This window comes from Coregonus clupeaformis, chromosome 25 (assembly GCF_020615455.1).
Source record: "Coregonus clupeaformis isolate EN_2021a chromosome 25, ASM2061545v1, whole genome shotgun sequence".
NCBI classification, from domain to species: Eukaryota; Metazoa; Chordata; class Actinopteri; order Salmoniformes; family Salmonidae; genus Coregonus; species Coregonus clupeaformis.
The window spans coordinates 30,078,971-30,105,758 of NC_059216.1; the positions used below are offsets into that span (position 1 = coordinate 30,078,971).

Consider the following 26,788-nt stretch of genomic DNA (forward strand, 5'->3'; position numbering starts at 1 on the left):
AATTCCCGGCGAAGAATCATTACTTAATTTCATGACTGAATTAGCATGTGTTTGTGTTCTTTTAAGCGGTTTCTCTATTTCATATGCTAAGTTGCCACGGCTCTGGCTGCTCTCTTCAGAAACCTGATGCCTGACCTTCTGTCACACCGTTATCTGTCTGTGTCAATTGGTGAATAATTAAGTGATTACCTTGTAAACTGACGTAATTATAAAAACATCCAACAAAGGAAGCTAAAAGGTGGGGTAGTTTGGGCTGGTGTAGACTTAATGATTCTTCTACGAGCAGGAAATGTAATTGATACACAGATCTTTACAAACAGATTATTTTCAAAGTTATTAAGGCAATTCTCAATAAAAATTAGTTAAAGGAAAGAGGGGAATTGTTTTCCATTCGGTACTTGTTGTTTGAAGTCATTTACCCTAACCCTATGTTATTTCCTCATCTCTTGTAGCTATGCACTGTAACTAAAGGATGAGTGGATTAGAAAATACTACAGAAAATAGAACACCACCAACAATTTAATTCTAATGTGGTTTTGATTTATTTGCTCTCCAACCCTCTCCCTCTCTCTCTCATCCCCCTCTCTCTCCACATCTCTCTCTTTCTATCACTCCCCCCCTCTCTCTCTCCTCTCCTCAGTCTCCAAGGTCAGGCAAAGGTTATGGGGAGGTCGGGGGCCAAGGTCCCCAGGGTAGTGGCCCCGTCTCTGACGGCTCATCTACCTCAAAGACTGGAACCGCCAGGCCCCAGGTCAGGGTACGTATGATGAGCACCGCCACACACACACACACACTCACACGCCCACGCATGCATGCTTGCCCACATAGACACACACACACACACACTAACTTGGGCTGTGTACTCTACCTGGGAAAATGTCTAAAGGGGTTTCTCCCTGTCATCATAGCATTGCATTGCAAACAACACATTTTCCACCTCATTCCATTCTGCAAGTAAGCACATTTAGAAGAAGATTTGCCATTAATTCAAAAGGTGAACTAGTACGCTATTTCTTTTCACCCATCTCTGCACAAAATGTTCTATGATAGGACATAAAAGCTTATTTTTGGCATTCATGACTCAAGTGCCTCAGTCTAGTAGTCAGACAATGTTATGATTAAAATAACAGGAACTCTACTCTCTACATGGTGGCACCTTTACCAGCAAATAGTTTTGAAAATAAGCTATTATCTAATAAGGGATATATATATCGACTGCAGGTAGCTGTTACATTATGCCCTTTCCTCACTCTCTTTCATGGCCTCATCAGAAAGTGCTGGAAGAATGAGAGCCTTTGCTTGGGTAGTCAGTCATCCTCCCTTATGAAATGCGTATTTCACAAAGATGAAGAATACATCAATGACTTCACAGTTTAATTCCAATCCCTGCTGGGAGTCTCTGAGCAAGTTCACATATACACACAGTACGCATTTAGCCTTACCCACGATTATTTTAATACAGTATACATTTATTCGCCACATTTAGCCTTACTCAACTAGAAGTCACTCACCACAAAGGCAAATCACCTCAGAACTATATATATTCATGGCTCTGTATCCCCTAGTAGTATGAACAAACTGTTACTGAAGGGAGAGTTGCATTTAGTTATGTAGTGATGTCATCCCCAAATGGGCACCCCTGAGACTCTGCTGTCTCCCCTCTGTGAGTCCCCCTGTCCCCCCTCTCCCCCACTGTCCCCATGCTGTCCCATGCCAGCCCTCAGGGCAGGACACGTGAGCCCCAGCCGAGCCCCGGTAGTCTGTACAAACACACATGCCGCCGCCGCAGGTGAGTCATGTCCCCTGTCCCCATGCCAGTGCCAGCCTCAGAAGTCACAGCTAGCTAGCTACACACAGTAGTCAGTTACACAGCTGTATCTGACCCCCGTGGCACCCTGGCACCGCCTCGTCTGGCCCACCTGTTCAGCCCCGCTGCAGGCCACACCACTATAAAAGGGGAACAAGTGCAATTAGGCCAATGATGAATACAGACTATGAAGCACTGCTAGATGAATCAGACTGTCTGTACCATGGTCTATGGTTTAGAGACTAATATAACTAGTGTTATCTATACTACAGAGGTATTGTGTCACAGCGTGGTTTGATGAAATACTGTATGTGCATTGAGGACAAATGTTTAAAATACTCGCCCTTCAAATTGTGTTTTTGAGAGTATGTGATGTTGCATTGTAACATCACTGGCATTGTTTGTGTGAGCTGGTCACTACTAAATTAGGTGGAATTTTTTAAGTTAAAATAGCTATAGAACAGGTATTGTGTTATGATAACCTACTAATTCACTGACATTGAAATGGATCGTTGTTCTTTTATTTACAGAGACTATCTGGGAGTGTTTCCACAGCCAACTCCAAAGCCTAGCTGTGAGAGAGGGGTGCAGTGTCTGTGTGCAGTGTCCATCCTGGTGGCCTGTGGCCTGGGCTGGGCTCTCTCCCCTGGTCCCCCTGTTCCCCTGGTGCATGGTTCTGTCCAACCTGCTACTCCAGCTTCCTCCTCTTCCTCCTGGCTGCTGTAACGCTGACCCCTGACCTTTGACCCCCACCGTCCTTTGCTCCTCCAATCCTGTCCCAGACTGGAACTGAGCTACCTCACTGCTCTGCTGACCACCATGCAAACCCCACGTCCATTTTTCACCAAACACACAAACACACACACACAGTTATTCCGCCAGTTTGCATGGCATTTCTCACTATCTCACCGGTACTGTACAACCAGCCGCAGATGTTATAAGCCCAGGGCACAAGTTTTCCTTGTTTGCTGCATCAGAACAAAGTAAGGTCAAATTTGAAGAGGACACATGATAATCCTATGAGAACAGCACTGCTGAGAGTTCCACAGAGTTCTGAGACTTCCAGCTCCATGGCAACGTGTGTTAAGAAAGAGAGAGAGAAAGAGAGTGATTGTGTTGGCACTCAACTGATGGAGGAAATGGAAGTTGGACCGATATCCTAATGAAAGGCAAAAGCAAGTAGATCTATCTATGCAACACGGCCCAGGTTGGAAACAGCTGAACAGTGTTGTGTAGTAAAAGATTGATGACGACTGTTGACTTCAATTCAGTATCTATCTACCATTTCCTTTTTTTAATTCCTAAGATATAGAGGGAGGGTACGAGGGAAGGTTTTAAACGTCAAAAAATGTGTGCCTTGCTATTGTTGTTTCTTATACCTTTTGTTAAAACACTGCTTACCCAGTTAGGTGTTCAAAAGATGTAGAGAAGAAGAAAGGACAACCGGCAAGGTTGAAGCAGGCATCTGTTTCTATGTATATGATCTCCGACCTTGACGTATAATGATGGTATACATGCTGTGTGTTTAGTGTCAAACTGTACGCGTTCTGTGATGTGGAATATTATCAGCCTTAAAGTGCTAGACTGCATGGTTAATAAATATACAAACATGTTGAGAAATAAACGTAATTTATTGGAAACCATTCGATTACATGCCTGTTCTGTATGTGATTCACCTTAAACATGTACAAGCATCTTTCATCGTTGATCATTTCTCCTCTTCACACTATAAATGCATAAGTGGAACATTAAATGAGAAATAAGGAAGATGTGTCTGCGTCTAAGCCATGATTGGGGATTCGAGGAGTTAGTACTACGAAAAACAGGTGATTGACAAGACTGATTGAGGTTATATGAAAACAGATGTTTAGGGATGTCATTGAATGTCGACTACAAAAAACGACATCAAGTGTATGCTAGCGTCCCAAATGGCACCCTATGGGGGCTTGGTCAAAATTAGTGCATTATAGGGAATAGGGTGTTTACATATCTTGCATTACTCATCTCATATGTACACTATGTATGTGAATATTACGTAAAACAACAGTTTCCTCAGCCATCAGTTGCCATGTTACCGGCTCTTCATCTAGCAGTACGGAACACAGAATAGAAACACTGGATGTTATATTACATTATGAGGTATTTGATTACTGTTGCTTTCCTTACACTTCTATCTTATTAATAGGAACATTCCCAAATAGTTATTTATTCTTATTGTTGCTGAAGGGTTTAGACTTGACTGAAAGGATTTATAAATTAGATGGAAATGCATTCCTACCTTGTCCTCAAAGAAATATAACGTGATAGAAAAAAAGAAAAGAATTGTGCCTTTTTGCAATTAACAAGATCTTTTTGTAAGAAATTGAAATAACTTTAAAGGGAATAAAGGTCATGTGTATCGAACCATGGTGGCTTTGCAATTACCACCAGTCAAAATGTTGATTTGGTGTCTTTGCTTAAACATGGCTGGCAAAATGAATAAGATGACTGGCCACTCTTTGTTGAAAAGATCACACATGATTACGCCATGTCAAAAAGACAAGACGGGAAAAAAAAATGATGTGTAGAAAGTTAGGAAAGGGAGGGATGAAAGAGTCCTGTGATTTAAATGTCACAAACTTATGGGAATATTTCGGGGTGTGGTTGTACTGTGCATCACATTTTTTATCTAATGAACAAAGGATAGTAATGAGTCAAGGCAAAGGTTTTACATTGCAGTCTGAAGTAAAACATTAAAGTATTTTAGTAGCAATTATCCGTCATCGTTGATGGCCTTGTGTGCTTTTGAGAGCTTTCACTGTCTTCCGTTCATTTCCAGAGATGGATAGAATCATTTCCTCATCCTCAAAATGCCAATGTACTTTAATCTGGAAGAGGAAAAGAAGATGGTGGTACGAATTGAAAACAGATTCACTGAAGCTTATGTGCTACATTATAGGCTTATGTATAGCCAGGCCATTAGAGACTCCCACGTTGTTCACTATGACAATCAATGTGAGTGATGACAAGCTTATACATTGGACACACACAAAATAACAAAATATGCCATGTGAAAGTCATATACTTCAAAAGTTTAATAATTGGAAAAGAGATGTGAAAGAATGTTAAAGTGGTCAAAACAAAAGACAACCAGGTGTGAGTTGATCATTGTGGTAAGCAGTGGCTGACATCAACAGTGTGTGTGTGTGTGTGTGTGTGTGTGTGTGTGTGTGTGTGTGTGTGTGTGTGTGTGTGTGTGTGTGTGTGTGTGTGTGTGTGTGTGTGTGTGTGTGTGTGTGTGTGTGTGTGTGTGTGTGTGTGTGTGTGTGTGTGTCTGAGGGCCCGGGCGATGACAGGGGTGCTGGCCCCATCAGTGGACCAGGGATTGTGCTGAGTGTGTTCATGTAATTTGAGAGGTTTAGGTGATTGGATTTCAGACATGTCATCAAACCGCATTAAGAAACAATTTGATATGGAATCGCATAGGAGTCTGAAAGGGCAGTGCGGGAGCTTATAATCGAGGATAAATAAAAGCAAGGATGTCATCTCCACTTGGACATTCCGATCAATCATTAGCATATTGAAAGTATTTTTTCCTGAATGTCCCATCTGTAATTCCTCACAACAGTTAATTCATCATTTCTCTTGAGCCAAGAGTCATCTTCAAAACACAGGGAAGCAATATTTCAGATCACATTAGGGGGGTTGAGTAAAATGTGAGTGTTTTCCTTGCCCTATGCCTCCCTGGCTTTTAAAATTCACAAGCTAACCTATCCATCAGATTGGACAATGGAAATTAAGTGATTAAAGTAAGAATCCGATCAAAGGTGCTCTGTCACCACAAAAAATTACCCTTACTGACATGTATTATCTTTACAGTAAACATGGGATGGTTGCTTAAACAGAGATGAACCCTGGTCCTGGAGTAAAAAGCTCTTTCAATGGGCTTTCTCTCCACTGAGAATGCTTTTTAGTCCTGGACTAGGCTTGATCTGTGTCGGGGAAACCGGCCCTACATGAGTTTAAAAAACGGTGGTATAGTGCATAGTGAAAACTTGTGAGAACTTGACTATCTGTGATATTAAAACCAAACTGTATATATGCAACTACAGGTGTATGATCTTAATTTGATCACTTTTGTTGCTGAGAATTTTCCTACACCGCAGGAAATGCAGATGAGCTTCATGATTTACATAAATTCACTGAAAACGCACACTAACACACGGTTATATTAACAGTATTACACTTTTCAGGTAGCCTACTTTTGGCCAGCTAATAGCCTAACCACCGATCAAGCAACATTATGGACTAAACATTCAAATCATTTTGCTGAAGGATTATTTAGCTGTGACAATATAGGTCAAATTAAGATCCTAAATCTGTATTGTCCTTTAAATCCATTTTGAAGTTGGATTTCCATTAACACATATCTCAGACCAAAACTCAAACAGTGCTTTATCCTCCCTAAGACATTACAAAACAAGTCTCCTCCCAGACAAAAGAGATAAATGTATGAATCACCTATAAGACTTGGATCTTTGGTACTCACAAAAGAAAGATGAAATTAGGATTCTGAGAAGCGGCTTCAATTATCCACTTCTGATACAAGAAGGAATGATGACCTCTGGAATCACAGTGTTATCATATAGAAGGCTAACACTCATTCTCAACCAGACATTCTAAAACAGTGTTATCACATAGAGACAGCTCACTCTCTCATTCTGGAGGAGACATGCAAAGTTCCGATAAGGTAAATGACACAGCTACTTGTAGAATTGCATGGTATGATAGCATGTCCTCCAAAATGTGTCCTTCCTTAGCTTCATACAACATGGATCTTATGGGATTGTTATCATGAGTCAGTCAAAGAGGGAGGAGTTTTATGAAAAGAGAGGAGAACAAAAACTAGCAAAATAGAATCAGTCAAATAGGTGTTAGTGATGGACTTTTGCTCTGACCTCTGCAGACTCTGCGTTGTGTTCTGTTTGGGGTTGGCAATATGTGATGGAGACAGGTTCAGCTAGCTAACAGCAGGGCTTTTGACAGTATTTATCCATCCTCACATTATTAAGCTAATTGGTCAATATGGCACTGGGAAAAATGTCAATTACTTGGTCACTGGTCCTCGGTAAAGAGATTGCTTCCTTGCCCTTAATAGCCTATACCTACCAAAGTCTGTTGTGCCCCCCCCCTTCCTAAAGTTGAAAGATTATACTTGATTTTAATGTTTCTAGGGAGAATAAGAACCATTCTGATTGAGAAGCATGTTACGTCCTCTGAAATCAGGTGCAGGCATGTCCCCAAATGATTACTATTCAATTAAGCTCCGTTAAAGAGCACAACCTCCTTAGCTACACTGCTCTATTCACTGTAAGTGCCCATGCAGAATAAAGTGCCTGGCCCTAGTTGTATACCACATACCATTGATTATCATTATTTTCTAAGAGCGAGAACGAGAGGGGTGGAAGGAAAGAGAGAGGAGAGAGCGAGAGAGAACCACTATACCTGAAATGTCATGCGGGAGAAGAGGAGCAGTTGCAGCTGCCCCCAATCTGTCTCATGTACTTTAGCAAAGAACTGTAGAAAAATAAATGCAATACAGAGCCCTCCAAATAACTGAGCAGGTAAACAGCAGCAGAGACTGTTCATCTAATTGTATCAGGAGCCTGCAATGTCGGTTTAAAGCCTCCAGTGCAATTCATTTGATTTCATTACAGGGAAAATACAGCAAAAGGAGGCTAGACGTTTTCTGGACCTCATTCTTAGAGCAGTTTTATTAGACATGGTTAGAGAAACGATCCAATTTTAAGTCTCAGGTGAAGAGCTTTGATTGTTTTTTATTGGTGTTTAATCATCTGGATTGGTCTATGTTTAGAGGATTATTTAATTTCATAAGAGTCTGCAATGTGGTTCTTCTCATCAACTTCCATTATCTAAAGGTGTAGTTTTATAGACCAAAGATGTAGTGTAAAAAAGGACAGAATGCTCCTACTTTAAAGATTAGAATTGTTTTTGCAAAACCTTCATTAACATCAGGGATGGGCAACTTTGATGGGGTGGGGGCCACAGAAAATCTGAACTCATCATGAGGGATTGCAGTGGCTCACGGGTCTGCATACCCACATTCATACCCACACATGTAGTCAGAGCCGGCTCTAGCCTTTTGGGGGCCCTAAACGACATTTAGTTGGGGGGCCTCCGCATTTTAGCGGCCCCCCTCTTGACAACGGAGAGAAATCATACCATGGGGCGTAGTGAAAATATTGCAATGTTAAAGCAAGTTTGTTGCAATTCTACACATTTTGCCATGGGCCGGAGAGAAGATTGTACAATTGTATAACTAATTTCCTGCAATTCTACACATTTTTCAATAGGGTGGAGAGAAATGTTTGCAGTTTTTAATATGATATTTGAGTGAGGGAATGACTAACAAAATCAGTAGGGGCCCCGGTCGGTAATTCGACCATGATTCCTACAAGTTTAAATAGCTGGCTCCTAGACTAATTTACCAATCTAAAATGTTTTTGCTGACATGGGCTAATTGAGTGACTGTCAGTGACTGACATTACAAGAGAAAAACTGCTGATGTACAACTAAAAAATTGCACCATGTGTATTCTACTATTCTAACTCTCAACAGTAAGTTGAGACCCTGACTGAGATCCTAAACCGTGGATACAATTTTTGGGGGAATTGATCCTAGGGACTACAAAAGGTGGTGGCCTGTCTCTGATTAACACGGTATACATATGTTTATTTACTATGCATAAGCTTCTGCCCTTCTGAGGGGAGAACATTATGCTATAGAATGTATCATGTGTTATGAAAACTTGAGTTGGTGTCCTCTTCAAGCATTTAGTTCAAGCAAACATTTAGGCCTAAATGTAAATTCTTAAAAATAAAGGGAATATGTTTTTATAGGCAACTTTATATAAAATTATGAAGTACTCCTCTTCATCTATTCTACCTGTTATTTTTGTAATTGTGTCTAGTTTGTACTGGCTGTACTGTATATGTCAAACACATAACTGCTTGCACTGTCTTGGTGTGAGAGGGCTTGATGGTATGTTAATTTGTGCTTTACCCGCGTAATGAATGGTTATTGTTTCAATGGAATCCCGGGCTGCAATGGGTTACTTCTGCTGCAGCATCCTTTGCGCGTTCCTGTCATGGTCTTTGATTGGCTGGAATGGGGCGGCGCGCGCTCAGGCATCGCTTGCGCGAGCCATCAGCAGCTGCTGAGGCCAAGTTCATCAGCTCACACGCGCTAGGAATGGCATTGCTGCACACTACCTGATCACACAACACAGTCTATCGGGAAATTCACACAGACAGCAACACGCTTATTTACAAATTCTCCGATGCACATTAGGGCATAGCAAGTTGAGAAAACCTGTTCCGGAGACACCTCACACAAACAACAGCACATAGATAGAGCGCCAGTCAAGAGGAGAGGGGAGTTCAGTCCTTCAAAGAAAGATAACACTTCAATTGTTGGACAAAAACTGAACGCGTCAGCGTTATTTTGAAGTTTTCTTGAGCGATTTTTTTGCGCACTGGCATATCATCACATCTCGGCATCCTTACAAATAGCATCGGTGCTGTTTTGAAAGTGACGAGTGTGCCAACAATAGTGGTAGGGCATAAAATAACTTTTTGCAATCCTCTCATTCTAATCTAGGTTTAACGATTTGGTCAGCGAACTACTGCTAACTTTTGTTGTGTCTATGATGTAAGTCTAAAACGTAATCCATTTAAAAACGTTAACTTGCATTGTTTTGTTCGTAATAATAACACTTGGATTGGAATTTTGGAAAAGGATGCTAAGCGCACCGAGAATGCAAACCGGTCCGAGATTGTGGCTTTAAGCCCTTTCTTTTTCTAATGTCTAAACAAACCGTATGATATTTGATTATCTAAAATAGATAAAACTTCAGTAAATTCAAAATAACCTTATTGGTGAACTTTTTATTGGTGAGCTTCGGTTCCCGAAGAAGCGCCTGTCAGTTTGTTCTCCTGTTAACTTTGTATGTAGCCTAAAACTTCCTGACCGGCTGTCACTTCTTATATTTCAACTTCTAGATCACCAGATATCACTAACTCTAATCAATGTTTCACTTTTACATATAGGAAATGCTAAACTGAATGGATACATCTAATTTCTGAATAGATCAGAAATATAATGCTAGAATTTTCAGCATTTTACGCAAGAATTACGCAAGAGCCTATTTGGCACAACAGTATCAACATTTTGTCATTCTAGCTAGATAAAGATAAATAACAATATTCACTTATCTCTCCACCGTCTCCTACTTACACACCCCTGCGTAGAGGACGCGTTTCCTGCCCCGCACACTACCGGCATCAATGTCATTGCTAACCTCCTGAAAGCTGCAGTTGTCTCGCCGCTGATACAGAGAGAAATCCAGACATAGAATGGCCGATGAGCTGGTAACCATCACTAATGGGATTGTGGTGTGACTTGTTCGGCTGGAGGGAAGACTGCTGATATTCTTTGAAAAATCTTCATAGACTCAGTGCGTGTTCAATCTACCAGAGCGGGGATGATCAGGATCTTCCCGGATTTCAGCGTTCAGGTGACGGCGGCAGGTGGAGGAGCCGGGGGAATGCCATCAGGTCCTGCCATGGGGAGAATCCCCGGTACCACTAACGGGAACCAACAGAACGTCCAGGGGATCACCTCCTATCAACAAAGGTATGTTGACCTGACCACTGGGGAAATGTGTTTTGTATTGTTTTATTTCACCAATTCTTTAATTCCGACACGGGCACAATAATAGTCTTATGGATATGTTATAAGTCACTGAACACTTTGGGTGGTTTTTGGACATGGGCAGGCCTACCACGTTTATAACATATGGCATTATCAAGTTTCACATTATGCCATTTAGCCTATGCAATATAGGCCATATTGATAACAACAATACATGGCATTAGTTCAAATGGCTACAACCTACGGAATGTAGTAAGTCACTTTACATGAAGTTGCATGTGGAATGTGCCGCATAAAACAACACTTGGCTAGACAATCAACTTATTCTGAAAGATAACTTAAATTAGGCTATCCATGAGACCTTTAAGCAAATGATCATGAAAATGCCCATATTCTGAGCGGTCATTCAATATACTTTTTTACAATCAATAATTAGGGTAATCTATAGCCTACACTGAATGATTTACTTGCTACTTGATTGTGTATGGCCTATCAAAGATAATGAAGGTAGGTATATGTTATATAGGTCTGTTAGTTGCTCAGAACATACCAAAACCACAACAAAGTGTAAATACAGAGACTTAATGGCTGGCAAAAGTTACCACATTGACATTACAGGCCTGAATTAGAAACTACAGTATTCATGATTAAAAGCTTTTGCAACCCACAGTTAAAATCTCAAGTATTTCAGAGTGACTCATTATATTTTATAAAACATGTTGGGCAGCTTATTTTGTTTCAGATCAAACATATAGGCCTATAGATTAGCGTATAGCTACAGGCCACATTAGCTGTCTGAAAGAGAAAATGTGAATGGCAACCAGTGACATGCCACCTGTTTAAATATAAACTTTGAAAGAAATTGGTTGATACTAATAATCCATGTCACTTTTTCTAAAGCAATTTAATTTATTTGATCACATTTTTTGCCTACATAACAAAACAACTTTTATAGGCTATATTTTCAAAACAACCATTTTGGTATGGTTAGCTATATTACAGATGAAATCTGAAAGAGCAGAGATCAACAACAACAAAAATGCCTATAAAAGTACATAACAAAACCAGAAAAAGTTAACTCACAATTACAATCCACACTTTGTCTGCAAAAGATTTGCAATGCTGCATCAGGAAGCTTTGGGATATTCTAGGCCTTTTACCCTATATCAGAATATTTCCAACTCCATCATTCTTGACTATCTGATGTGACACTCGAATGATAATGCTTTTAAATGCAAATGTTTAAAACAATTAGGCTAATGCATGGGTGATTCATAGGCTATGTTATATTGCACTAAAATAGCTTGGTTTTTAGATCAGACTACAAAAGTTAATCACACCCAGATAAATGAAATAATAGGCCTACGTAAAACAGAGATACAACCGTATGTAGGTGGATATATTTTTATTTCAATTATGAATGTTGTTAGTGATATATAGTCACATCCAATATCTGCAAAACTATTTAGATGATCAAAAGCTGTTCATTTAGTGAGAAAACGTCATAATGCATAAAATAATAGATGCTTCTAATTGCAGAACAAAAAGCTAATCCAAGGGAATTTGCGTATTGCAACCTGTATAACGGAAAAATAAAAAACTGTTTCCAACTACAACTGAGTGGCGTTGTTGCGCCGGCTGGAGAGAAGATGTGTCCTTTTTCACATAGAGCGAGCCAGGAAAAGCTGGAAAATGCACAGACAAACAGACTCAGAAAAATCCTTTACGAAGCACCGAAGACAAGAGGCTCTTGCGGAAAAATGTAAAGATAGACTACGATGTTCCCGTTTATAGTGTAGCAATTCCACTGTTACAACCCGAGCTCCATATATCAGGAGAGCAGCTGGATTTGAGAAGCATCCCCTGGTTTCCACTCACTTTTCTTGGCATGCCTTTGGAGCTCGATCTCGGTTTTTTTTGCTCCTTTTTTCACGCTCATGAACGCCAATACACGGAGACAGGGGCACGGCTGGTCCACATCAGCGCTATGGCTTTGTTTAAATACACCTAGTCTACATGACGCATTGCTGTCAGACGGCACGGCTTTATGTCAAAATAAATCTGAAGAAAAAAAAGTAAGAAATCAAATAATTGCAGGAAGATGGCGCCCACCAAACCTAGCATTCAGCAAGACCCTACAAGAAGAGAACGGTAACGCTTGGATTGTTCTTTTTCTATATGAAAACGTTAACGCTTATGACTAGATGCTTTGCAATTTTGAGTGGAGATGTCAGAAGTTTCGATGTTGCCCTTTTCAGCAGGAGAGCATCTGATAATTGGGGACCTTGGCGTTCGGGTAACAGGTATAGACTGAGAAGGCGTATGTTATAGGCTACTACAGAACAGCTAGTGATGCCCAGCAATGCAGGCACTTTCGCATTGCTTATGTGCTAAGCAAGGTTGTTTACCGTCGTGAACATGTGCATTCATCGATGACAATGCCGCTGTTTGTTTCTGTGTAGATGGAAGAGCTGCTTGCTAGGCCAGGCTGTGCTGTTCTGTGTGCAATAGTGGTGATTCTCTGCTTGCTGTTTTGCAGCGGAACGTCAGTCAGTCTGAAGCTTGTGAGAGAGAAATTAGCATACACCAGAAACCAGCTGTTGAGGAACTTTAAATGTAGCACATGGATTTCTCTGTGTTGTCGGATCAGAAATCACCCACTGGTAATGGTTGTAGTAGACTTGTAGTAAAGGACAACACGGTGGCTGCAACAGTCAAATTGTATTATAGTTCATTTGCATGTTTTGAAAAACAAGCAGGTGAATAGATTGAAATTCATTGTGGTATGTTGATACCTGGAGTTTAAAGTGGTTCTTGAAGGCAACAATTAGCTGTATTTTCACAAATAATATAAACATTAATTATGCTATAGCTACATCCTTATGTTTTTTCCCCCACACTATATCAAACAAGTTAGAAATAAGCTTTAGGATCTGAGTTTATTACAGACACTGACAACTTCATAGCAGACTGTTTTACAATGCCTTCAGAAAGTATTCATACCCCTTGACTTATTCCACATTTAGTTGTGTTACAGCCTGAATTCAAAATGGATTAAATCGATTTTTTTCTCACCCATCTACACACAATACCCCACAATGACAAAGTAAAAACATGCATTTATACATTTATTGAAAATGAAATTCAGAAATATCTCATTTATGTAAGTATTCACACCCCTGAGTCAATACATGTTAGAATCACCGTTGGCAGCGATTACAGCTGTGAATTTTTCTGGGTAAGTCTCTTAAGAGCTTTGTAAACCTGGGTTTTAGAATATTTGCACATTATTAAAAGAATTATTCAAGTTCTGTCAAGTTGGTTGTTGATCATTGCTAGACGGCCATTTTCAAGTCTTGCCATAGATTTTCAAGCCAATTTAAGTCAAAACTGTAACTAGGCCACCCAGGAACATTCAATGTCGTCTTGGTAAGCAACTCCAGTGTATATTTGGCCTTGTGTTTTAGGTTATTGTCCTGCTGAAAGGTGAATTTGTCTCCCAGTGTCTGTTGGAAAGCAGATTGAACCAGGTTTTCCTCTAGGATGTTGCCTGTGCTTAGCTATATTCTGTTTCTTTTCATCCTAAAAAACTCCCTAGTCCTTGCTGATTACAAGCATACCCATAACATGATCCAGCCACCACCATGCTTGGAAATATGATGAGTGGGACTCAGTGATGTGTTGTGTTGGATTTGCCCCAAACATAACACTTTGTATTCAGGATTTAAAGTTAATTTCTTTGCTAAATGTTTTGCAGTTTCACTTTAGTGCCTTATTGCAAACAGGATGCATGTTGTGGAATATAGTTATAATTTACAGGCTTCCTTCTTTTCACTGTCATTTAGGTTAGTTGGACTCCTGAGTGGTGCAGCGGTCTAAGGCACTGCATCTCAGTTCTTTAGGCGTCACTACAAACCCCCTGGTTTGATTCCAGGCTGTATCACAACCGGCTGTGATTGGGAGTCCCATAGGGCGTTGCACAATTGGCCCAGCGTCGTCCGGGTTTGGCCGGTGTAGGCCGTCATTGTAAAGAAGAATTTGTTCTTAACTGACTTGCCTAGTTAAATAAAGATAAAAAATAAAAATTGTATTGTGGAGCAACTACAATGTTGTTGATCCATCCTCAGTTTTCTCCTATCACAGCCATTCTGTAACTATTTTAAAGTCACCATTGGCCTCATGGTGAAATCCCTGAGCGGTTTCCTTCCTCTCTGGCAACTGCGTTAGGAAGGACGCCTGTATCTTTGTTGTGATTGGGTATATTGATACACCATTCAAAGTGTAATTAATAACTTCACCATGCTCAAAGGGATATTCAGTGTCTACTTTTTTCTTTTTTCTACCCATCTCCCAATAGGTGCCCTTCTTTGCGAGACGTTACAAAACCTCCCTGGTCATTGTGGTTGAATCTGTATTTGAAATTCACTGCTCGACTGAGGGACCTTACAGATAATTGTATGTGTGGGGTACAGAGATGAGGTAGTCATTCAAAAATCATGTTAAACACTATTATTGCACACAGAGTGAATCCATGCAACTTATTATGTGACTTGTTAAGCTCATTTTTACTCCTGAATTTATTTAGGCTTGCCATAGCAAAGGGGTTGAATAGTTATTGACTCAAGACATTTCAGCTTTTCATTTGTAAGTAATTTGTAAACATTTCTAAAACCATTATTTCACTTTGACATTATGGGGTATTGCGTGTAGGCCAGTGACACAAAATCTCAATTTTATCCATTTCAAATTCAGGTTGTAACACAACAAAATGTGGAAAAAGTAAAGGAGTGTGAATACTTCCTGAAGGCACTGTATAGCTGTGTGTTATTGAATACACTACTAGTGCTTTTATTGAATTTAACAAAGTAGTTACAATATATCAATGTTTACTGGGATGTAACATTGTATCTAACACATGATTGTGCTACATTTTAACGACACATTGCTGTAAGTTCTTCTCTAAAAGGAAAAGAAGGTCAGCTGTCATTCAAGAACTATAAGCGTAATCAGGTTATTTGCTGTGTATGTGAGGAAAAGCAAATATAGTGAAAACTTGACATGGACCACTACTTGCTATTTTGAATTACTATTATTCTATACACATGTTGTTAATAACCCTAATTAAACATTTACTAACTATCTGGTCTGAGTGCACCCTGCTATTTCACTAATTCACAATTTCATTCCGTACATTTACAATTGCAGCAGCACCCAGCCAGCAGCAGCAGGGAATGTTTATGCTAAGTCAGTCTCTAGTAATCTCTCTGGCAGGAGCATATTTGTGTGCCATTCTGGGCTATATCTGAGAGATAGGAATCTTGAAGATGGAATTAATTTTGAGGGGGGAAACTTCATAGCCTGTGCATGAGTGCTTTCTTTATCACCTGTCTCCTATTGCCAGTCTGCAGAAGTAAATCAGACTCTGATCTGTTATTCCGCTCCACTTGAGAGTTGAACTAAATAACACTTGGGTCTGAGAATTCTGATTGAAGGACTAGGTGAATATATTTAATTTAATGCCCCTCTTAATAGCATCCTGATGTTTGCCAGAGTGGGAGGGAGGCTGTTTATAGTTGTTGCTGTCCTCAAGGTGGTGTAATCTGACTAATGCCATCCTGACTGACTGACTAGGGCAAACAACTCTGCTGGTTGGATTAAGTGGTGAAATTTGAAGAGAGAGAGAGAGAGAGAGGAGAGCGAGAGAGAGAGAGAGAGAGAGAGAGAGAGTTGGCTTGAGTTCACACGCAACAGAGTAACAAACCACAAACAAACCATTTCCCTCCCTTTGGGCAAACAAAAGTGCTAAATTGTCCTATTTCCTATTCTTTTATAGAACATAATTAAGAATGAGTATAACTCTGATTGCTATAGTCTGGAGAATGGAGAGAGGAGCGATGTGATGGTGTGGCTGCTATAGACAAAGCATTAGGCTATGTTTAGTTGAAAATGATGCTACATTTTACTTTAGTTTTGATGGAATAACAGACTGAGCCAGGCATTTTTTGCTAGTGGTCTCAAATATTAAAGCATTGCATTCTTTTCCCCTCTGCCTTTCAATGTCAAAATATGTAAATATTTGTAAGAACACACAAAGAAATGAAATTCTTTCAGTACATAATTATTGTTTACAATGATAGAGGTAGGCCGTAATTTTCACTTGTCATACACAACTTGAACCAGGCAGCAATGTACATATAGGCTTATTGTAAAACATGTTTCTACTCATCTTTTAAGCCATTTTCCCGTCAACTGAAATAGTAGAAAGATGTTAGATGAAATTGCCTTTTTTGTGGGAGGGAGTGCATTGTACCAAAGCAAATTGTTCAAGGAAACAGTCATGCCAGAAATAAACACTAATGCGTTATTATCAGGAAACACAGTTTGTTATGGACCTTATTAAAAATATATCCCTTTCCCTTCACTGCCACAGCCCTCCTGATTGGGCGTTTTCACAATGATGGTGATGGTGCACTAGATATGGTGTGTTGCTGTAAAACCATGGTACAGAGAACACACTATCCAATCCTATCGATTGGATATTGCATAGTAAGAGAACAGAGGTGTATAACTCTGTTTATTTATCACAATTAGGATTGATTTCTGCTTTCTGGTGTGTGTCTCTCATTCTGGCTGCACACATATGGTCCCCGGAACTGTGATGTGACGCAAGTGATCTGTTGATTACTGTTGTTCTCCCTCTTCCCCCTACCCTGTGTGTGTGTGTGTTACTGCATGGTTACTGTGAAGGTCAGAGTAGAGAGCGAGAGATGCGTAAAGAAGATGCATCCTGGGTAAAAAGGTATAACGGTGCAGCCATCGGGTTGGAGCTGCTGCGTTAAAGCACAATAAGGCTTGTCTACAGAGAGAGATGTTGCTTGTGTTTTATTATTCGCTTCATGATGCTGCTCAGCATACACTACTTGATCGTATGTTTTTTTTTTGCTGTGTAGTTTTCAGGCGTGGCTGGTTGGCTGACTGGCTGGCTGGCATTTGTATCATCTTTAGATTTCTGCATGTGTATTTTAAGTGGTAGTGGAGGGCTCAGAGAAAAGCACCTGTTATAGTGCCCATGGGCCATATTTGTCCACTTTGGGGTGGCAAAGTCTAATGATGATTTTCATTAAGGTTTATGTCTATGGGTTATATTTTGGTATGATACCCACATATCAGAGGTAGCTAAATGTGGTTATCACTGCATTATATGTTATGATCCCAATGCAGTTAGTTTGGCCAACAGGATTGAGGGTATGACATTTTATTTTGTATTATCAGGGAACAATCTTCTCAAACTAAGGCAATTTGATATGTTATTAACTGCATAATACAACACATATTAAGGTATGAAACAATTGGAATGATAATTACATCTATATGGGCCCACCTTGGGGGGTCAAATGTCATACATGGAAGCATTTTGGGATATATCGAGCCAGAATGGACATTATTGGGATGTGCTCTGTTATCACATGGTACCCTAGATGATAACTACACCAAATTTCACACAGAACAAGGATAACCATTGGGGAAGTAATTTTTTTAGCTAAATACAGTCATCATAGATTTAGTCTATAATCAGTCCCAGCAGCCTAATAAAGCAGTCAGAATTGCAGAGTTGTTTTGCCATTTCTAAAATATTACATTAAAACGTTTAGAAAATCTTTCAGAAGCATTCACTGATGTCTATTGATTAGAACCCTTTCCTGCATTCAAATGACTAGTGGCCTCATGGGTGGAATGTTACTAATTGTCATAATTCCATAATTCATATATTAATTTTTTTAAAGCCGAAAATCTGGCATTTCTATGTGAAATGGTTTTTGTCTTCTGTGATGTATATAAAGTGTAATATTGGGATGCAAACTCAAAATGTAATACATTTCAACTCAATAGCTGACATGGTACAGGTGTCTTCTTTTTTTTAAGCCAATAACCATGTGGGTGAGGTGTATACTTGGGTTTCAAAGTAGATTTGTTTAAGACTACCAAGAAACACTGTGTGACCCTGATTTAGCCCACTGCAGTAAAATGTTAAAATAATATGCAATATGATTCTATAAATTGTGTTAACATCAAGAAATGTGATGTGAAACCTGCCTAGTACATTGCACCCTATATAAATTCCATAGGAATGCATTACATCCAGCAGAGGTACAGGTAACACATTTTCGCAAAATTCCTTCGTAATGAGTGCCCCAAACTTTACATAAAGCTAGTAAAAGTCTAAACAATGATGCTTAGGTATTGCTGATTTAACCATATGGTACACATTTTCCAATATGGCTGCCAACCAGCTCTATTGGTTTTAATTGGATTGTTCTGATATTGCCACAATTCTTTCAATAATATGTGGAATATGCCTAATGATCATTTAAAAATGATTATAGTTATGCAGATAACACAACTAATTTAGCCAGGTTTGCAAAATATATAATCTTTGTAAAACATTAGCAAAATAGTTTTTTGGGTTGTTGCCTAAAACACTATTTATATTACTGTTTTTGGTCGGTATTTGCTTCCCTAATTTTGATATTTTATTTTCAAACAATATAAAATCTATATCTTTCACTGGTTTGTAGTGATTATAATGATATACAATATTATGCCATATTGTTAAATTTAAAATCTATGGATTGAATCCTGTCATGTACACTACATTCCAACATAACATTGTAACAAACTGCCTAATGATGAGGGTGTCAACTTACAAAGCTGGTGAAGTATTAAAGCCTTAGGTTTACAGCCTTTATAGATGGTGCACAGTTACACTATTTGTATATTGTAGTATAGGACCTACTGAAATATGTATTGGTTAGTGGCTGTTGAGGGTTGTCAAGGGCATCAGCAATAGTCCAGTTGCTAAAATACTGTATTTTTTCTAATTACCAATTGCATAATGTTAATTACATTTGTCAACCAGCCACTGAACTTATGGCTACAAAATTAGGTAACATACAGTGGGGAAAAAAAGTATTTAGTCAGCCACCAATTGTGCAAGTTCTCCCACTTAAAAATATGAGAGAGGCCTGTAATTTTCATCATAGGTACACGTCAACTATGACAGACAAAATTAGAAAAAAAAATCCAGAAAATCACATTGTAGGATTTTTAATGAATTTATTTGCAAATTATGGTGGAAAATAAGTATTTGGTCAATAACAAAAGTTTCTCAATACTTTGTTATATACCCTTTGTTGGCAATGACACAGGTCAAACGTTTTCTGTAAGTCTTCACAAGGTTTTCACACACTGTTGCTGGTATTTTGGCCCATTCCTCCATGCAGATCTCCTCTAGAGCAGTGATGTTTTGGGGCTGTCGCTGGGCAACACGGACTTTCAACTCCCTCCAAAGATTTTCTATGGGGTTGAGATCTGGAGACTGGTTAGGCCACTCCAGGACCTTGAAATGCTTCTTACGAAGCCACTCCTTCGTTGCCCGGGCGGTGTGTTTGGGATCATTGTCATGCTGAAAGACCCAGCCACGTTTCATCTTCAATGCCCTTGCTGATGGAAGGAGGTTTTCACTCAAAATCTCACGATACATGGCCCCATTCATTCTTTCCTTTACACGGATCAGTCGTCCTGGTCCCTTTGCAGAAAAACAGCCCCAAAGCATGATGTTTCCACCCCCATGCTTCACAGTAGGTATGGTGTTCTTTGGATGCAACTCAGCATTCTTTGTCCTCCAAACACGACGAGTTGAGTTTTTACCAAAAAAGTTCTATTTTGGTTTCATCTGACCATATGACATTCTCCCAATCCTCTTCTGGATCATCCAAATGCACTCTAGCAAACTTCAGACGGGCCTGGACATGTACTGGCTTAAGCAGGGGGACACGTCTGGCACTGCAGGATTTGAGTCCCTGGCGGCGTAGTGTGTTACTGATGGTAGACTTTGTTACTTTGGTCCCAGCTCTCTGCAGGTCATTCACTAGGTCCCCCCGTGTGGTTCTGGGATTTTTGCTCACCGTTCTTGTGATCATTTTGACCCCACGGGGTGAGATCTTGCGTGGAGCCCCAGATCGAGGGAGATTATCAGTGGTCTTGTATGTCTTCCATTTCCTAATAATTGCTGATTTCTTCAAACCAAGCTGCTTACCTATTGCAGATTCAGTCTTCCCAGCCTGGTGCAGGTATACAATTTTGTTTCTGGTGTCCTTTGACAGCTCTTTGGTCTTGGCCATAGTGGAGTTTGGAGTGTGACTGTTTGAGGTTGTGGACAGGTGTCTTTTATACTGATAACAAGTTCAAACAGGTGCCATTAATACAGGTAACGAGTGGAGGACAGAGGAGCCTCTTAAAGAAGAAGTTACAGGTCTGTGAGAGCCAGAAATCTTGCTTGTTTGTAGGTGACCAAATACTTATTTTCCACCATAATTTGCAACTAAATTCATTAAAAATCCTACAATCTGATTTTCTGGATTCTTTTTTCTCAATTTGTCTGTCATAGTTGACGTGTACCTATGATGAAAATTACAGGCCTCTCTCATCTTTTTAAGTGGGAGAACTTGCACAATTGGTGGCTGACTAAATACTTTTTTCCCCCAGTGTACAGTATTAAATAACTTGGAAGGTTGAAGGTTAGAGTGCATACTTTTAAGATCATGATGGTCAGGTACAGAAGAGCTTATAATCACCTATGTTCGTTTTAAGAGATCATTTGTCTTTAACTAAATCTTTGTGATAACTTGCTGGGACAACTCAACAAATGACAGAGCACACCTTTCATCTTAGTATGCTGAGTATTTGTCTACAACAGACTATTATAGGTTAAAACTATAAAACCAATACGTTACCAGATTCGATCTCTTGGACTTGATTTATTTCCCAGTATGACCAATTTCCCTAAAACAATCAGGTAACTGCTAAAATAAAGGAAACAACAACAGAAAGTGTCTTAATAAGGTGTTAAGCCACCATGAGTCAGAACAGCTTCAATGCACCTTGGCATAGATTCTACAAGTGTCTGGAACTCGATTGGAGGGAACCGATACCATTCTTCTACAATAAATTCCATAATTCGGTTGATGGTGATTGAAAACGCTGTCTCAGGCGCCACTCCAGAATGTCCCATAAGTGTTCAATGGGGTTGAGATTTAACATTTAACATTTAAGTCATTTAGCAGACGCTCTTATCCTGAGCGACTTACAAATTGGTGCATTCAACTTAGGATAGCCAGTGGGACAACCACCACTGGGGGAGGGGGGGTGTAGAAGGATTACTGTTAGACTATTCCAGGTATTCCTTAAAGAGGTAGGGTTTCAAGTGTCTCCGGAAGGTGGTCAGTGACTCCGCTGTCCTGGCGTCGTGGGGGAGCTTGTTCCACCATTGGGGTGCCAGAGCAGCGAATAGCATTGACTGGGCTGAGCGGGAACTGTGCTTCCGTAGAGGTAGGGGGGCTAGCAGGCCAGAGGTGGATGAACATAGTGCCCTCGTTTGGGTGTAGGGTCTGATCAGAGCCTGAAGGTAAGGAGGTGCCGTTCCCCTCACAGCTCCGTAGGCAAGCACTAGGCAAGATCTGGTGACTGAGACGGCCATGGCATATGGTTTACATTGTTTTCATGCTCATCAAACTATTCAGTGACCACTTGTGCCCTGTGGATGGGGGCATTGTCATCCTATGTGGGCATAGCCATGGTAGCCAAAATAAAGTGGACACATTTTCCGCTGGCCCATGGACTATTAAGCACTATTCTCTCTGCTTATCCATGCCTAATACTATAACACCCTTATTAATCCAACATAGCTATTCTTATACACAAACAGTAAGTAGTCCACTAGTATAGCTCTGTTCACTTGCTCATTCCCTGTTATTGCTCCCTGAAAATTCCATGACAAGGCACAGGCAGACACACAGAAATTGTGTTGTGTATTTTAAGAGAATGGCTGTGCAATATCCACTCTCTCCCACCTCACCTCCCTATACTGGAGGGGATGCAATCACTACAGGTCTGCTGACGGGGCAGCTTTTTTAGGTGCCTGTCCTTGAGCACAGTTCAATTACCAAGTACGATTGTTTAAATACAAGGTCTCTTTCGCTCGCTCTCTCTCTCTCTCTCTCTCTCTCTCTCTCTCTCTCTCTCTCTCTCTCTCTCTCTCTCTCCTCTCTCTCTCTCTCTCTCTCTCTCTCTCTCTCTCTCTCTCTCTCTCTCTCTCTCTCTCTCTCTCTCTCTCTCTCTCTCTCTCTCTCTCTCTCTCTCTCTCTCTCTCTCTCTCTCTCTCTCTCTCTCTCTCTCTCTCTCTCTCATGTCCTTTATCTATTTGTAAAAGCATGACTGTTCTCCCTGCTGGTTCCCTTTGGGAAATAACCATTCTCTGTATTCATCACAATCACTGAGCAGCGGCTTGGCTTACAATACTTAATGCTTTGTTTGCACACCAAAGTCACGACTTTAAATAGTCACAGGTGACAAGGGAATTGCGAAGAGAGCACAGGCACAGCACACGGCTATCTTTTAATGTCCGTCCAAAGCAGAGAAGAGACCTGCGTTTAGTGTCTATTCTTCCAGACAGATGTTGAGCATGCTGATTCCCATCTGCTGCTTTAGTTAAGGTGCCCTGCTCTCTTCTAACGCTACCAGCAAGACCTGGCCTCTACTCGCGCCCTCTCACAGTCTACCACTGTGGACCTACACTCCTAACCTGCATCTCACCGGGCTGTAGTAGTGCCTTTTGCATCCCTTTGATATTTGAAGTAGAAATTGTGCACCTATTATATATTCAATATTCAATGATGTGCCCTTTAATATAGACCACATGTAGAATTCAATAAATCAGATTTTTTAAAATATGAATAAAGATTTGCTGAAGTGCTAAAATGTAGCATTTTGACATGTCCCTCTGTGCACCCTGTGTGACTTATAGGATGCTTTTAACCAACTTAACCCCAAAATGTCTCCAAGTTTTCACTATAATTGTAAAGCTAAGTTATTTTGTTGCTTTGACAAAGTCATTTCTAAAGATGATTATTTATTTCATGTGATTAGTGATTCATTTTAAGGTCAACCCTGTTATGTGAACTGAACTCTCTTTTTAATATGGTGAAAGTATTAATTTATTTTATTTTTTTCAAAAGAAGCATTAAACATCTAATAGTCAAGTCATAGCGTAAAAGCAGGTGAGCTGGTTCTACTCTTTTCGTCAACCCTGTTACGGTCAACCGTGTTACTTTATTTGGCACTTAATAGGCATTTACTACAGTCATTTTTTTATTTGACCTCTTGAGATGGGAAAACTTTTTTAAAGAAGTAGCAGGAGCGTTTCAGGTATTCCAAAACAACCACAGGTTCTCTTGCAGGTGATTAGTACTAGAAAAAGCAAAAGGAAAAACTAATCATTAAGTGCTAGCACTTATTTGGGGTTATAATTTTTCATTTTGCTCTTCTAGTGTTTTTTATTAAGTTGAACATGTTCTCTTTTAGGTGAAATCAAAGTTCTTTTCACCAAGTTAGACATCTCAAAAGGCACTGAATTGGTGGAACGAACCAGTAGTCTACAACTGGGCAAATCTATTTCTAATTTTCCTCGGTCGGCAGTCTGCTACTGCGGCTTCTGCTTCTTTTGCTCTGTCTTCCTCTTCCTCTTCCTCTTTCCTTCTCTCCAACTGGGCCAGATTTGTAACTGACGCTTTGAATAATAAGTCTCCATGCCATAACGTTGACCTGGTGGAGTAACTTACGGACATTAAGCCCCAATAATTTTCTCCCCTGATTGTCCCCGGCTCCTCAGCTCTGACCACAGGCACCTGCAGGGCCCTCCTATATGATCAAGGGACTCTCTGTGAAATTGCGATTGATTATTCAGTTTAGTGCGAGAGCAGGAGGTAAAAACCCAACCAGATTAACTGCCCTAGCTCAGTCTGTTGGTGCAATTCCAACAACATGTTACAGACTTAGACCTGGAATAAATGGATTCCAACATGAAAATGCCGGGCAGCCTACAACCTTACAACACCTGTCTGTCATACTAGCTTCTGAAGTAGCAGTAACTTGTTACATCTTACAGACCTGGAATAAATTGATTCCTACTATGTGGAAACGCTGGGTAGCTGGGTAGCCTACCCAACCTGTCTGTCCATCCGTTCGTCTGTCTGTCTGGGTTCTGTCTGTCACTCTCTTAACTGAATGTCATACTAGCTACGTGCTTGTGAAGTAGCAGTAACCCCTGGCCAACCTCTCTCACAATGGAGCCGTGGCTCTGTAGATATTCCTAGTAAAGCATTCCTTAAGGATGTTGTTATAGAGAGAAGGCCCCGTGCTGGGCTTTACTTGGTGACATTTTGAAGTGGGAGTCCCCCGCTGATTGGAGTGCAGTCTTGTTTAAAGGAATGTCATTTGAATCCAGGGTTCCAACACGTACACAGTTCCACACAGAACACTGCACATGCACATGCTCTCAACTCCAAAGCCACAAAGAACTGATATGAAAACGAATTAAATATGACCAATACTTGGATGAAGAATGTTTGATAAGATAATTACTTATGTAGCCACCTACATTTTTGCAGTCCTTGGAGTCCCGCTGCACCCACCTCTGCAGATCCTTTTGCCCAGAAGCTTTCCAATTCCCAGGATTATAACAAATGGCTGCCTCAGACGAGAGGCTATGTCAGTGGCAGATCTGCTCGATCCAGTCACAAACTGAAGCTTCCCCCTACTCGGATTGACAGATACTACAACCGCCCTATGCCTTACTTTGTGAGACTGCTTAATGCTGCTTAACTGTAATATTGTATACAACATCTCATATTTTTCTATTTATTTACTTATTTACGTAGGCCTATGTATGCTGCAATTCAGCTTTTTGCTCCAAATGTTTACAATACAAAATAAACCTTAAATATAATTTGATCACCTTTTAAGATATACATTGAAAATAATTAGGCCTACACAGACAGAATTAATGCAAATATTTAGAATTTGGCCTTCAGTGCCCCGTCAGTTTGTTTTAGTGCACGATGCCACTGTTCATGGTTGTTGTCGGTGGACAATAACCACTGATTGTTGTTCCATGTCATTTCAGCAAGCCATGACACCAACCATCTCAGATTGTTCTGAAATGGTTTCTGTAGTTAGAAACAGATAAGATAAGCATTCTGGAAGCATTATTTTGTTGAAATATAATTATAATTTATAGGATTCATATAATTTTCAAAACATATAGTACCTAACAACTTTTTTCTAACAATGAGTAAATCCAAAGAAGTGGTCAAAAGCCCCCACTCCCCATGCCAATCCCACCCCAACAACGAGTATATAGTATCAGTTCTCTATGTTTGACAAGTAGTATGGAGCTGCAGCTTTGAGAATTGTTTCTTAATCCTATGTAATGTATTGTCAATGATTTTGGGGATGTTTTAAGTTTTTCCTGTTCAGAAATGTTTTCCCCCTGTTCAATGCAAGTTAGTGGTACCTATATTAGCATTGTCGCGCTTCACATCCAAATCATCTATAAGTAACATAATTGAGTTACACAATACATTTTTAGATACTTTACGATGATTTGGACATGAAGGGTGAAAATGCTAATGTGGGTACCATTGACTTGCATTGAACAGGGGGAAAACAGTGGGCAGGTAAACAAAAACAAAGCATGGGTTGCTGTCATACCAGAGGGGTATCCTACGAAGCAAACTCTACTCAGGGTTTTCTAAAGCTAACTAGCTTCAGTTAGCTTCACATTCCAGCACAGGCTTCGTCCGTACTACGATGGTGGATATTGGTCGTCCACCTGCCGCAAACTCTTGCAGGCTTGTAACTGTACATGCATGTTGCACATCGTCGAACTCTTCATTGAGAAAATGCTGAAACATCAATCCATGGGCGAGTCAGTTCCACATTTTCATTGGTGCCGAAATCAAAATGAACTAAAAGTTATCTTGCAAATTCAGCAGGCTATGATATGAAATTTAGAAGTGACGTCTTTATTTTATTACTTATCATTAATGCAGACTTTGATGTGCTTTGTTGTGCTTATCATTGCCCAACCACAAGCACCTTTTTTCCCACTCCTATCAATAAAATAATTGTATTAAGTCAGACAAAAGTGTTACTGTGCGTGAAGTTTAAAATGCATTCTGTCATTACTAAATGTGTAATGTGATATATTTTAACATTACTATGTTTTAATACACAAACATTTGATTAATACAATATTGTATCAGTTCTCCTCAAATGATGGGGATGATGATGTAATCTTTGCAAGAGGGAGGGAATCTGATTTCATTGGTCCTCAAATCATGGCTCAGTCATTTAATTCAGGGTAAGTAGAGT

The 26,788-nt window shown here is 40.0% G+C and overlaps 2 protein-coding genes across 8 annotated transcripts in view; both read left to right on the top strand.

Moving 5' to 3' along the window:
- The window catches only part of LOC121539512 (A-kinase anchor protein 6), a 180,764-nt gene extending 177,314 nt beyond the window's left edge, over positions 1-3,450 (top strand). Inside the window, exons 15-16 of the mRNA XM_045207426.1 lie at positions 641-757; positions 2,338-3,450. Coding sequence (XP_045063361.1) covers positions 641-757; positions 2,338-2,379 — 159 coding nt within the window. The 3' untranslated portion in view covers positions 2,380-3,450. The remainder of the gene's footprint in view (positions 1-640; positions 758-2,337) is intronic.
- A 5,615-nt stretch (positions 3,451-9,065) lies between these two features.
- LOC121539513 (neuronal PAS domain-containing protein 3-like) overlaps positions 9,066-26,788 on the top strand; it is a 316,876-nt gene continuing 299,153 nt past the window's right edge. For 3 of the 7 annotated variants that reach the window (XM_045207543.1, XM_045207545.1, XM_045207546.1), the window contains exon 1: positions 9,066-10,501. In XM_045207543.1, the coding sequence (XP_045063478.1) occupies positions 10,350-10,501 (152 nt within the window). In that variant the 5' untranslated portion in view covers positions 9,066-10,349. Of the gene's footprint in view, positions 10,502-12,150; positions 12,671-26,788 lie in introns of those variants that run through there. The other 4 variants (XM_045207547.1, XM_045207549.1, XM_045207550.1 and 1 more) reach the window with 2 other exon arrangements.